Source organism: Nannobrachium achirus, assembly GCF_963921795.1.
Source record: "Nannobrachium achirus genome assembly, chromosome: 20".
NCBI lineage: Eukaryota > Metazoa > Chordata > Actinopteri > Myctophiformes > Myctophidae > Nannobrachium > Nannobrachium achirus.
This window is the reverse complement of record NC_137827.1, coordinates 14,092,666-14,107,331: the sequence shown is the minus strand read 5'-3', so window position 1 is coordinate 14,107,331 and position 14,666 is coordinate 14,092,666. Positions and strand designations below refer to the sequence as shown.

General features: G+C 41.9%; 1 protein-coding gene across 1 annotated transcript; it reads left to right on the top strand.

The window, feature by feature from the left end:
* Positions 1 to 8,471: 8,471 nt before the first annotated feature.
* Positions 8,472 to 11,443, top strand: foxa2 (forkhead box A2). Its single transcript, XM_080750383.1, has 2 exons — positions 8,472 to 8,835; positions 9,635 to 11,443. Exons 1-2 carry the CDS (start codon positions 8,767 to 8,769, stop codon positions 10,934 to 10,936), a joined length of 1,371 nt encoding a protein of 456 aa, XP_080606509.1. The 5' UTR covers positions 8,472 to 8,766; the 3' UTR covers positions 10,937 to 11,443.
* The last annotated feature ends 3,223 nt before the right edge of the window (positions 11,444 to 14,666 follow it).

The following is a 14,666-nucleotide window of genomic DNA, read 5'->3' as shown; positions in this document are numbered from 1 at the left end:
CAGATCTACAAGCTCGCAGCGTGGCACTCAGTGCTTGTATATCTGCTATTTTTCAATAGCTAAAGCATAAATTAATGGTTAACATGCGTAATAATGCGTTCCAGCTCTAAATGGGTTAATCAATTGGGGTTAATCAATTGACAGTAGAGCACGCTCTGCTCGGGACGCCTGTCCCCCGCCTAGGTCCTAGGATAACTTAAAGGAGTAGTTCACCCTCCAAATGACTTTTTTTTTATTGATTACTCAAGCCATGGAGACTTGATATAATAATATTTTGTGGGGAGTTCTTCCCATTCCTAAGACAAAAATTTGATTATAGCAAATTTACCCCCATTGATTCTGGATGGGGACCCAAATGCATTCGGGTCCCCAACCGGAATCAATGGGGGTACATTTATTGTAATCAAATTATTGGCTTAGGAATGCAACAAAAAACTAAAAGTATTATTGAACTCATGTCTCCATGGCGTGAGTAATCATTAGGAAATAAGTCATTTTGGGGGTGAACTACTCCTTTAAGACACAAGATGTGCACTGTACCAAATGGTTATGGCCCACACCCGTGGCTCAGGAGGTACAGCAGGTGTTTGGGAACCAGAAGGTCCATGGTTTGATCCCTGTGTCTCTCCCAGCTTCTCTGTCCAAGAGACCCTGGCTGAACCTGTAACTTGCAGTGTGGCTGCATGGCTACACATGTAACTGATAGGGGGGGAAAACAGATAGAGAGATAACACATTTATGTTCAACTTCAGCATATGGTTGTAGAAATTATACCAGTAAGACTCCCTAATTGGGAGATAAGCGACCGTCACGTCGCAGACACAAACTTTAGAAGGCAATGGTAGCCAATCAGGAGGGAATATGGGAAATGGGACAGATCCATGTTGATGACATGACTTTAGAGATACTGTGTACCGCTTTGCGGGATTTTAGGGCAAATTCTGTAGGAGCAGTGTACCAAAAAATTGTTTTGCAAAAATCGGCCTGATGGTGGCGCTAGAAGAGGGGAATGTGAGAAATCACGGTTGGAGGTTGTTATTTGCCATCCAAGGAGTGTGTGCGCAAAGTTTGGCATCGATAGGGCCAACGGTGCCAGAGATAAAGTAGGGGCAATATTTCTAATGGACATACCTGTATAGAGAATTACACATCAGTTCTAAATTAACATCATGAATAATAATCAATTTATCCAAAAAAGTACCTCAGAAAAGTCATACTCAATATTGAATCCATGAGGAGACAAGGTTCTCAAGATGTCGATCCAATAAATCTTCACCAGAAAACAGGAGGTATTTATTGAACATTCATCTTTAACTATACTATACAATGAACAAGCAAACAATTTATTTCATGTATTCACAGATATCATATTCCCTATTATATCCAAAACCTTTTAAAAATAGCAGATCTGTAGAACTGCTATTATCTGACTGATACATTATTTACTTGGGGATGCATTACTTTATGTAGCCCGTATTGCATTGTGATGTTGTTCATTTGCATTTTATTTAAAACACATATAGTTTCTTGTATATGTTGTGTTCAATAAAATATATCATCCTAACCAATATATATCGGTCGAGCTCTGCTCCTAATAGCCTGGGTCAAATGCAGAGAAGTCGTTTCCCCCACAGGGATCACTGCAAATCCCATTCGTTTTAAGCATCTTATCGTTAGAAGGGCCATCACGGTAGTGACACAACTTTTTAATCGCCGGGCCAAGTTTGTCCTCTTGTCAACGCTGACAGGGATCTAGCAGCATGGAGGCATGAGAGTGAACAGCAATATCTCATCATGGATTAGGGCAGAGGCCTGATTGTAGTGATATTTAGAACCACCAGCTTCCCATGGGAGCCTGTCACTTTAATTAACATTAATTAACATAGCACTACTGTCCCCCTGGTTTAATTGTCTTCAGTCTGTGATTAAATGTGTATTGACTCTGCAGTTGGCCCACTAATGAATAACAATGTGATATTAAAGCCTTTGGCCCCCAATACGCTTCCCATTCACATGGCTTGGAATGGCACATGGCACACTACAAACAGGCCTGTAAATCGTCGTTGTCGGGTGGAAACCTTGTATGTCCAAAACTGTTGGTTTTGCATTTATCATTTTAAAAATGATTTAAACTAGTGAAAACAGCCGATCTACAAGCACACAACGCCTCGCACCGCGAGGCGTTGTGTGCTTGTAGATCGGCTGTTTTCACTACTTTTGTGCGATGAAGCAGGGCTTTACTTTGTGAAAGAACTTACACATTTGAAACTTGGAGATACAAGGTTTCCACCCGGCAACGACGATATACAGCCTCTATATTATATGTTCTTTAGTATATCACACTCGAGGCTCTTAAATGTAGGTTTGTTCAAAGGAGTAGTTCACCCAAAAAATGACATATTTTTACTCAAAGAGTCTCCGTTCCACCAGTCATCAAATTATTGTCTTGAATGCGACAAAAACAAAAAAGAATCTCTGTGAATTCAAGGCTTCATGGGATGTGCAATAATTGCTTGAAAATAGTGCTACTGCTTTAATGAAGTAACCTTTCAAGCTTCCTTGTAGTTGCTACTGCAGCTTAGTATACTGTACCATATGGTTACTTTCTTCTAGCACAGGGGTTCTCAAACTTTTCATGCCGCAACCCCCAAAATAATCATATTTTAACCGGGGACCCCCCACCCTGACGAGCACTAAGAGTTGAGGCATTACATTTTGTATAACACGGTTCTATTGTGAAAATAGTAGGCTATTTTCACAATTTCTGCCTCTAATATTTGACAATTGTGTCATTTTAGAGGTAGAAAGTTCTTCAAATTGTCACTTGTGTGCAGATACCCTCTATCTATATACACTTAAACTGAGTGAGAAAACAATGTTACCCATTAAGTTAATCATCTGGGGACCCCCCCAGGTGTCCCGTACCCACAGGTCGATAACCACTTTTCTAGCAGACCAGCTGAAGAGACATGCTATTACTTTTACAGTCTTACATATCGTCGTTGTCGGGTGGAAACCTCGTATCTCCAAGTTTCGCAAAGTAAAGCCCTGCTTCATCATACAAGTCCGTAGCACAAAAGTAGTCAAAACAGCAGATCTACAAGCACACAACGCCTCGCGGTGCGAGGCGTTGTGTGCTTGTAGATCGGCTGTTTTCACTAGTTTGAATCATTTTTAAAATGATAAATGCAAAAGAAACGGTTTTGGACATACAAGGTTTCCACCCGACAACGACGATATATTCTATTCTGCCCTCCTAAAACCTTTTCTCCTTTAGTGTTTCCTGGCTGTCCTCGTCTGCCCTTCCTTTCTGCCCAGCCTGCCCGGCTGCATTCCTGGATGCCATCTGATCCGAGCATCCCTTCAGATCCCGGCCTCTCTCTGTGTGCACCTTCTCCCCCTGTGGTCCTGCTATGATGAGATAATTCTGTCACCGTGTTTGATAAACGGACAGAGGGCAGTGGTCAACGTAGGCTCCTTTAACATGACAAGAGGGGGAAAAGTATTGACCCGGGCAAGGCCCCTTGGATACAGAGCCTATACGTAGAAACCTATCAAACGGCATTCCCGCCTGCATTCCTCCTCTCTATATCAAAAGGTGCGTGTTTGAGGATGTCCTTAGCCTCCGTTTACGTCTGTGTGTTTGCACCGCCAACCCAGATGGGCCCAGTGCAATAACTATGCCCCCCCCCCCTTCCTCCCTCCCAACCACCCACCCACCCACGGCGTCCAGTTGCAATTGGTTTTTATTTAGCCGGGGTTGTGTGTGCCTTCCCAGTCCAGCCGCTTTTCAGATTCATTTCCAGGTAAACATGGTGTCGCCAGCCACAAACCTGCAGCCAACAGCAGTTGTCACAGCTGTGGCAGATAATGGCAGGTCCAAACTCCAGCCTGACTCTGGAATGTTTACAATCACCACAGGCCGGTTGGCAGCAAACATTTTTTTCTCTCTTCTTCTCTCCATCGCTTCTCCCGAAAGAAAGGCCCCCTCGTTATTAATTTTATTTTGACAAATTGCATGCTTAACCCCTTTAACCCCCTTGTTACCCTGTGGGCATTTTGTCTCTCTCATGCTGTGGGGGCTTGGTGAAGAGTCAAATCTTTAAGTGAATCTTGAAAGCTCGGCTGAAAAGCACATGCTGAGAGAAAAGGGGAAGAAAAATAAATCCTAACTTTGAAAGTGATGCTTAAAGTAACACGTTCTCGCCAACAACTCTTGGGTGTTTGATGGAATGTTTGAAGGGCCCGCCTTTCTCTCAGGGTGCAGGGAGCACCCTATCTCCGTTCCCCTGCACCCAGTCCTAACCTGGAGCTCCCAGGCACCCAAGAATATCCCATGGGTGATGCAGAACACAGGCCCTTGTACTTTGTTTTTTAAGAGTTTTGCATTCACACCTGCTGTCACACTTTCACTTAAGGTTCTCTTCAGATCCATTCATTGACTCATTAAGAATGTCATTGTTTAATGTTTTCTCACATCATAATCAGTTAAGAAATGACACCTGAATGTGTAAAATGTGACACTTACCATCATGGGTACTAATTGATCAACAAAGTGACACATCTATAAGAATCGGTGTTAAAGTTCTTGAGTATTCAGTAACAGAGTAGACTTTAATCAACAGTAAAATGTTGACTCTACAAGAGTTAGGGTTCGTATTGTTCCAGCAGAAGTGTAATGAGTGCCAATGTGTACAGTGTAGGTCAAGTGACACAGTTCTGTCCTCGACTGAATATGCAAAAGAAGAACATATATAGATTTTTAATCTATTTTGATAATAATCACTAAATTATGTAATTAAATTGCATGTATACATACATTCATACATACAGTGCTATTTTAAATGATTACGTTTTTTCATTGAAATGTTACCTTTTTAATGTAAGACAATAAAATGTGTGGGGTTTTTTGTATGCACTGCGCGCACCTCTTGTTTCCAGGTTGTTTGAGCTCAAATATGTTTGGGAGAAGGACTGAAATAAAACCGAGAATGAAATTACATCAAATTCAGGTCATACAAGGTCCATGGCAATTCAGCAATCCATCATAAATCCAGTCTCCTCCATGCAAAAGTAAATCACGTCGTATAATATGAGACCTGAAAGAAAGCTATCGTTCTTTATTCTAATGTATTGTAGCTGTATTGATAATTTCTCAGACTCCAGCCTATAAGAAGGGATAGTGCATGTGTCATTCCTCATATGGCTGAAAGGATATCACACCACCATGACACAACCTCAGTCATAACCCTCTTGAAACAGCTACTAATGGTTTTAAAGTCAAACCTTGGCTTTTCTGTATCTAACTATTGGAAGAATGTAAGCATGGCGTCCATAATGCATGCTTGAGAATATACAGTAGACCTGTGTACAATCCTTAGTGCTATTATAGGGCCTGCATGGCAATATGAACAAAAACAAATATTGCAATATTTTTTTGACCAACCACCTCAATGTCGATATAGTGATAATATCGTATTAAGACAATACCAATTTTTGAAGAATTACAGAGATAAATAATGAATATACAGGCAATCAACAATGCAATGTGAAGCATTGAGAGCATGTAGATCAGCAATTTCTTGACTTTTTTTGTTGTTGTGACAATTTCAACACTTATACCATCAATATCCCAAATCCCAGAAGATAGTCTCATATGATGCCCAGCCCCTATAGTGTATTTAACTCTGTACAGTAGCCTTGGTCCACTATGGCACTGAGAGGACTTTGCTGTGTGCATGAAAACAGGGTGAAACGGCACAGCTTAACTTTTTGTTTTTGACCAAATCCAAAATGTGACCTTCACCCAAGAGAAGGGAGTGCAAGCTGTGGGTTAATGATTAAGCACAGAATTAGCAACATGTCTGCATCAGGAACATGATGTCATTCAGGTCAGGGACAAATCTTTTAGAATGTTTGCGATATATGGACTCTAAATCCAGGACCTGGATCAGGCCCATATATTTGTATGAAAGTATATCATAGTTTGTCTCATTATGTTATGTGTGATTTTTTTCGACTCAAGCTGTCAATAGCCAAACAAACATTTACTGAAATCCAACTTTTTCAAATAGATTATATCTCTGAATTGAGTACAAAGGACCCCAGTGTAAACAAGCCATAGTGCTTTGGGTTTACTTACTAAATCCTAGACCTCGTATCTGAACTGTAGCCTACTGTCCTGCATGTGCTTTTCCATGCAAACGCTAATAGAATATTCAGTCAACATAACTATATTACAGTGCATTTGGTTTCTGATATATCGAAAGCCAAAGAGTTGACTAACGCCATATAAATAGTCCTATTGCTCAATCCGTTTTATATAGGCTATATGTTAATTGTTTTAATATATTGGTAAATAAAGTGTAAGCTAAATAAAACCAAGACTTCAATGTGTGCATATTGTGACCATGTAGCCTATACTAATCCCGGTTAGTTCCATTAGGCCTACTCAAATTATGTCCTATTAATTTAACCCTGCAGACAGAGAGTTAAATTGATATTTGATTATATTTTCTGCACTGTGTTCTATTTGTCTGTCATTTAATGTTGTGTGAGCTGTAGAAGGGACCCCAATTTTAAACAAGGCAAAAGGCTTTTATCCTTTTAGTTGACCTTGTACCTGCGAACTGTCCTGTATACCTTTTCCTATGCAAACCTCTAATACAATCAATCAATCAATCAATCAATCAATCAATCAATCAATCAATCAATCAGTAGGCCTACAAGTGGAACCCACCGTTATTTGGTTCCATTTGTAGCCCATAGTCTACTCTCCTTGGAGCTAAATGAACAGCGCAGAGGGATTTATTTTACTGTGAATCCTCAAACACACAGACAGAGATTCTCATGATCTCATTTCCAAGTTAAGCAGAGTGGTGTTGGTCCCTCGTCAACATCGCAGGTTTACTCTGCCTTACTAATGGGCCTCTATACTGATAGTTATGCTCTTGCGTAAATATGCAGTCAAATAGATGTACAACTACTGGCACGCGTCTGGCACCGTTCTGTAGCCTCACCTTAATGTTTGTGTAATACAAATATAAATACTGTAACTGACAATGGCCCGATGATGGGCTCTTCAGTTCAGTCGGAGTCGGGCCTGGTTTTGGTTACATTGCGGTGTCTTCTAGGCCTAATAGTGCTTGGTTAGAAGAATACAGGAATTAACTGATATTTTCTATCGATCCCCAGCATGTTGACAGATGTTTGATTTCACTAGATAAGCGACACAAACAAGGGGCCTACAGCAACACAAAGCGATTGCGCAAAGGCATACCGAAAGAGGGCGCTGTAAAGCTTGATTTGTGGGTTATTCTCATGCCTAATTAAGCACAAATAAAACATCGATTCGGTCATTATCTCATTTAAAACGTGTGATTATTATCTTGCCTGTATCCGCTAAAGCTATATAGGAATAGTCAACGAAATTATAAATGCACACGGCTCTTGACAGTTGCATATTCCACTCAACAATAATTGGATATAGGCCTAATGTTTGCTTTCTACGAACAGGCATTTGAACATAATTCAACGCATATTATGCGTTGGATTAAATGATACATTTTAACGACCATTATAGCCAATTATACCAAGACAGTGTTATAACAGCGAGGACGTTTAGAAAGACAGATATTTACTGTGTGTATTCGTTATTGTTGGTTATTGGGCTCCTTAATTTAAAGAACATCTTCACCACAAGAGTAGAAATCATTTGAATGAACTTTGAATAACGGCAGTTGCAGTTCAGTTATATCAGCAGAAAATTAGTGTATTCGCAATGACCCCGTTTAAAGCAACACCTATTACATCCTATATAGGCTATATGGAGTATAGGCCTATATCCTATATCAATATCACATATTAACCTATATTATATTTACCCCATAACAAGACAAAATATATGTAGTGGTTTAGTCGCCCTTTAACGGAATAGGCCTACATGCATTTTAAAACATGGTAGGTCTATTTATTAGTCATTATTGAGATCATTAATGTCTAGGCCTGGTTTAATATAAAACAATGGCAGCATGCTGTAGTTAATTATGAATTATAAAATATAAAGCTGTTAAATGAATTGCCAACAAAAAGTGTCATTGCTATTTCCCCCCAAAACATCCACCTTATTTGTTTTAATAGTCGTTTAAATATTGTAGGCTACAGTATACATTCAATACAATAATATTCATCAGGCCAGTAATATTGAACAGGGCCACTTCGATGTTCTTCTTTTTAACCCCCCTCCCTCCCCATGCAGGCCAACAAGAGCACAATGAGATAGTTTCTAATGAACCTATTCATATGAAAGCGCTCCATTCAGCCGCATGCAGGTGTATACAACAATCGGGGGGCTGAAAGCATGGAAGGAGTCTCGCGTCTAGGTGTGAGAGAGGAGATTATTCAAATGGGGGCCGAGCCGAAGGAGTGAGGGATTGGAGGTTTGCCTCTTCGCGCACAGCGCAGCGCACACGGCTATATCACTGCGTTAACAGGCTGCACTCAACGTCATTCCAACCCCAGTCTTCCAACAGACAGCATTTCAGGGCACAGGCAACGACTACTACTGGCTCCACATACACACACACACCACACACACATGCGTCAGTCCTTGACGAAAAGGAACGACGCGACCCAACGACGATCCGAATATAATACCCGCGTGTCCCTAGTCACGTCCCGCCGCCACAAGACGGTTTAGTGACACTTTCTTTTTTTTTGTTTCTGCGGGGGAAAGGACTGGTCTGTAAACTCTGTGGATCTTCCAGGATGCTCGGAGCAGTTAAAATGGAAGGACACGAACACACCGATTGGAGCAGCTACTACGGAGAGCCCGAGGTGGGTACCTTAAATATAGTTTTTGCTCTCTCTCTCTCTTTCCCCGCGCCGTCCGCCTAGTAAAGCCGATCCCATTTTATACAACTCAATATTAGCCCTGAGATAATATTAACTTTGTGATCAAATATTGACTTGAGGCGCCTCCAAATCCTCTCCCATCTCCACGCAGCGAGCAGCGCACTATCCTAACAAAGTTGCTTGACATGTAAGGAGGAGGAGGAGGGGGTGGTGTGGTGGGGGGGCGAACTTTTCAAGCTGCAGGTTTATAATTTCATAAGTCTATATGTATCTTTTACTAAATCAGATTTTTTTTTCCTTTCCCCCGGCCATTAAACAAACATTTGAGGTATTTGTTGATAGATTGATTCGATCATTCAAATATTTGTGTTGCCGCCGCGGCGGCTCGCTCTATATTATGCTTGCTTGCAGCGCGTGAACATGCAGTGTTCTGGAGCGTTTCAAGAACATTTTCATCGATTTTGTATATTTCCAGTCAATCATTGATACATGGTTTCCCTACACACACATGTACTCGTGTAGCTATAATCATATCTACTCCAGGTTATATTTAAAGATATCAGCAATGAGCGCCAAACACAATACGGATCATGTTGCTGGCACACAAAATAGGGAATTTATACATATTTCTGTCATTTTGGATTGACATTCAGATTTTTTTTTTCTCGCATAGGAATGATAATAATCAATCAAAGGTTCGGACACTTACCGCATGTATTAACGTGTGATATATTTCTGTTCTGGTCTTTTAACCGATGTTTTTTCGCTTGTTTCTTTGCAGTGTTACACCTCAGTTGGCAACATGAACACCGGCCTGGGAATGAACACGATGAACACCTACATGAGCATGTCGGGCATGAGCAGCACGGCCAACATGACGGCCAACACCATGAACATGTCCTACGTCAACACGGGCATGAGCCCCTCCATGACCGGCATGTCGCCGGGCGCCGGCGTCGCCGCCATGAACGGCATGGGCCCGGCGGTGGGCATGACGGGCGTGATGGGCTCCGCGCTCAGCCCCACCGGCATGAGCCCCATGACGGGCCAGCCGGCCTCCATGAACGCGCTGGGCTCGTACGCCAACATGAACGCCATGAGCCCCATGTACGGACAGTCGAGCATCAACCGCTCGCGGGACCCCAAGACCTACCGGCGGAGCTACACGCACGCCAAGCCGCCCTACTCGTACATCTCGCTCATCACCATGGCCATCCAGCAGTCGCCCAGCAAGATGCTGACGCTGGCGGAGATCTACCAGTGGATCATGGACCTGTTCCCCTTCTACCGGCAGAACCAGCAGCGCTGGCAGAACTCCATCCGCCACTCGCTGTCGTTCAACGACTGCTTCCTCAAGGTGCCGCGCTCGCCCGACAAGCCGGGCAAGGGCTCCTTCTGGACGCTGCACCCGGACTCGGGCAACATGTTCGAGAACGGCTGCTACCTGCGGCGGCAGAAGCGCTTCAAGTGCGAGAGTGCGAAGATGATGATGAAGGCGGCGAAGGAGGGCGGAGGCGGCGGCGGCGGCCGCAAGACCAGCGAGGGCGGCTCCAACAGCAGCTCGGAGAGCTGCAACGGCAACGAGTCGCCGCACTCGAACCACTCGTCCGGCAACGAGCACAAGCGGTCCTCCCTGTCGGACCTGAAGCAGCAGCAGCAGCAGCAGCAGCAGCAGCACCAGGCGCAGCAGCAGCAGCAACAGGGCCAGGCGCTCAGCCCGGACCACGCGGCCCCCTCCCCGGTGTCCCAGGTGTCGCAGCACCTCATGGCCCACTCGCACCACGCGGTGCTCTCCCACGACGGTGCCCACCTGAAGCCGGAGCACCACTACTCCTTCAACCACCCGTTCTCCATCAACAACCTCATGTCCTCGGAGCAGCAGCATCACCACCACCACCACCACAAAATGGACCTAAAGACTTACGAGCAGGTGATGCACTACTCCGGCTACGGCTCCCCGATGGCCGGCGCGCTCTCCATGGGCTCCATGTCGGGCAAGGTGTCGGGCCTCGACCCGTCGTCCATCCCGGACGCCACGTACTACCAGGGCGTCTACTCCCGGCCCATCATGAACTCCACATGAGCTCGTTGTCAAAACGGACCTTTTCCAGCGATTTGTACATTTGTAAAAAAATATATAGTTTGTGTATAATAATATGTCTTTTCGGATATTTTTTTGACGTTTCTCACCGATTTTAGTTGTCGGAATTTTGTTAGTAGCCTATATAAAAGCCTAATTTATGCTCCCTATATGCTACGACCGACGGTGCATGTCGCGCATCAAGGAGTAAATTAAGGCTTTTAAATTAAGCTGAATTATTTTGAGAAAAAAGGATGTTAACAATGTGACAAAATCTGTTCAGAAGGCGGCTTCAGGATAATGGACCCAAAGACAATATGACCGTAACTCGCTGTAAAAAAAAGAAAACCGCATCTGCATCTGCTGTTATGGATTCCTTAAATGAATTTAATTGCCTCGAAGATCTCTCCAATCATTTGTGTAATTGCTATTTATGGCTTGTATATGTGTATTCTTGTAGTGACAAGAACAGAATCTATATTAAAGTGTTATTGTTTTCCCTTTTCTGAATATTATCGTTGATCTTGTTTTTTTTGCCCATGAATACATATTATTATAATAAGGCTATATACAATATTATTTTCATTATTATAGCTGTTCTTTTCAAAATTTGACAGAGGAAAAAAACTTTTATTAGGCTATATTATTATTATTATTGCATTTAATAACCACTTTAAAAGGCTATATGCAGCAATATTGAATGATTTGACTAGGAATATGATACATGTAATACTATTGATAATAATTTAATAATGTGAAATAATGGTATAAATTGAATCGTAATTTAATTTAATTGTCAATCCAGAATTAGCTACGTATTTTTCGCACCTGCAGGCAATTTTATTTTTAAAATACGAAATGTAGGCTACAATTATTATAGGCTAGATCTACACAATAATGCCTGAAAATTTACATTTCATAATTTCTCACCTGGTCATTGATTTATATCTAAACCATTACCTTTAATAACAATAATAATAATCCACACATAGGCCTATAATAGGCCAACATAAAATTAACAGAACATGTTTCTTCAGGCGAGGTATAATTTTATTTAAACACCAAGCACAAAATATGTATGCAACAACAAGATAGGCCTACAATCATTATCAAATGACGTAAACAGCCAAACTATCCGTGAACAAATATCTCTATTGGAAAACAAATAAGACAATCTCGTCAAAGTGTGTTCATAATTAAAATGTTTTCAGAAATACACATACACAAGTCCCCAAACTTTTGAAACCGCCCTCCATCATCTAAATTCTAACACATTGTGAATTTATGTCAAAAAAACACAAGTCAGTCATTCAATTCGAGTGGCGTTCCTAATGTTAAACCACCATATATCCAGCTTTGGCATATATATGACCAATATATGGAAAACATATGCCAGGTCTGTCTGTCAGTCAGTCAGTCAGTCAGTCAGTCAGTCAGTCAGTCAGTCATGGATGTCTGACAAGTTGACTGTCCGTCCAAAACCCTCAAGCATAATTTATTCCATAATTTATTCCAGACATATTATATGACAAGTGTCGCTTGTCATAACAAGTCAAGAACAGATATTTTTCGGCATGCGAAATTTGATGGATTTTAAATTAAGACCCCCCCCCCCTTCCCCTCCCCTCACACACACACAGTGCAAACTTAGTGTAGATGGTCGAACTGTGGTTAAGATTAAGTTTCATTGTCACAATAAAAACAAAGTCTCCCGTGGCGCTGGCTGGAGAATAGTTCAGGGACAGGAGGCTCATTTGGGGAACAGAGTCAGTCAGTGATGCTCTAAAAGAAAGAAACCCACTGTCTTCAACAATCTGGCTCCATTGTCTCCGCACCTCCTTGTAAAGCACTCGAACCCACCCCTCTCGTTGAGTCCCATTATCTCCATGATCAGATAAAGATAATAAAGATAGTTAGTGGTGTGTGTGGGTCTCTCTCTCTCCCAAATGAATCAAACACCCTCGTATATTCCAGATCTTTTCTCTCCTCTCCTTTCCCCGCTGCGCTCAAATCCAAGGGCGCAGAGAGAAAGCCCGTCTCCTAGCTGTTTGAGGCCCCCTGCACACGTACAGCTACTACGGGGCCTAAACTAAAAGTGCGCGTTTATTTTCCCAGTCCCCTCTTTACAGATCGTCCTTTAAACACCCGTGATCTGCGAATAAACAAAGCCAGTAAACAATGGAGTCACATATAGGGAAGGGTACACACGCAACCAAATTGGAGAAGTGTAAACTTTGGAATAGGACGTCATACCGCCGGCGCACGGCTCTGTAAATTTACACAGACATTACATTTCGTTCTATTCATTTTTTTAGACATATAATGCTAAGCTGATTTTCCTTTTCTTTTTTTTATATAGCACACTGATCGATATCTCTGTAAAATAATCATTTTTTTTAACTAGCGGGGCAGTGAAATCTTTGCTTTGTGCTAAAGTCAACAGTGACAGAGTTTGAGCTCAAATAAATGCTGTGGTGTGTGGAGCCGGCTCTTTGCAGACGGCAGAAGGAGAGCTTCTATCTACAATGAGCCCATGGCAGGGCGCGGAAAGAAATGCGGCTTGCAGCCAAACAACGAGCATCGACCGCTTCTTTAACAGGTAGGGACATTTCACACACTGCCTTTTTTAACTTTGTTTTTAATTTTTTAGTTCGGGAAGGTTGTTCCAACTTATAGGACTGTAAACGAGGTGGACCCATGCAGAGAGAGAAAGAGAGAGAGAGAGGGGGTTTTCTTCAAACAGCATCATGAACGATGAGGCCGTATTGAATTTATTTGAGGACAGAAGCTGAGGTGATTTGAAGCAGGTTGTTGCGTGCTGGTGGTGGTGGTGTGGTGGTGGCTGGTGGTGGTAGGCTAGAGCAGCCCTGCGGTGACTGCATGGTGATTGTTGCCTCTTTAGTTTGAGCGTCTTTCAATGGCGTCGTGACAGCAAGCCTCTTGATTGATATCGTTTGCTGTTGCACGGAGCAGGTTCACGCTCCTCCATGCACGGCAAAGAGAAGAGACCCTAGGCTATTATGTCTCAAACCTCATTTATGCGTAGATTTCAAGGTGTCGCTTGCCGAAAACAATCCGTCTTCTTCAAGGAAACAAACGCGTCTCGTCATCAGTTATAGCATATTATTATCATTTTTTATTTTAGGCCAGCGACATAGTTAAATTTAAGCATGCTTAGCCTACTCGGTATATTCTCGGCTATAGGCCTACTGCACGCAATTATGCTTTATTAAGTTGTATTAGAAGTGAATATATTGTGGGATTTCCTATTTATAAATAGACTTTATGTGACTTGTCATGATGCCAGGTGTTATTATAAGCTTGCCTCGCGGGTAACAACATTTTTGAGAGGGTATGACTAATCTCAAAGCTGCCCTATATAACTATCTCTAATGTAGCCTATTTTCTATTTTCTAAATATGATTTAAAAATACATATTGCACTGACAGCAATAATAATAATAATACATGCTTCTTTATCTTATCATTATCAATCAAATCATTATCATTATAAAATAATATTATCATAATTATTAGGACTATTATTATTATTATTAATAATATTATGTTATTACAATAACAACAACAATAATTATTATTAGGTTATAATATGCTATTAATTCGTTTTAAAAATCCCAATTGCATTGATTAATTGGAGCAGGAAATGGGAATAAAGGCCGTTTTTGACAAATTAATTCGCCCACAAATTGAATGAAGAGCCCATCATCATCAAA

What these genes read in the sequence shown, in the direction of transcription:
- foxa2 (XM_080750383.1), top strand. Translation starts at nt 8,767, where the DNA reads ATGCTCGGAGCAGTTAAAATGGAAGGACACGAACACACCGATTGGAGC. An exon ending in GCTACTACGGAGAGCCCGAG is followed by an intron (nt 8,836 to 9,634) that starts GTGGGTACCTTA and finishes GTTTCTTTGCAG; the next exon opens with TGTTACACCTCAGTTGGCAA.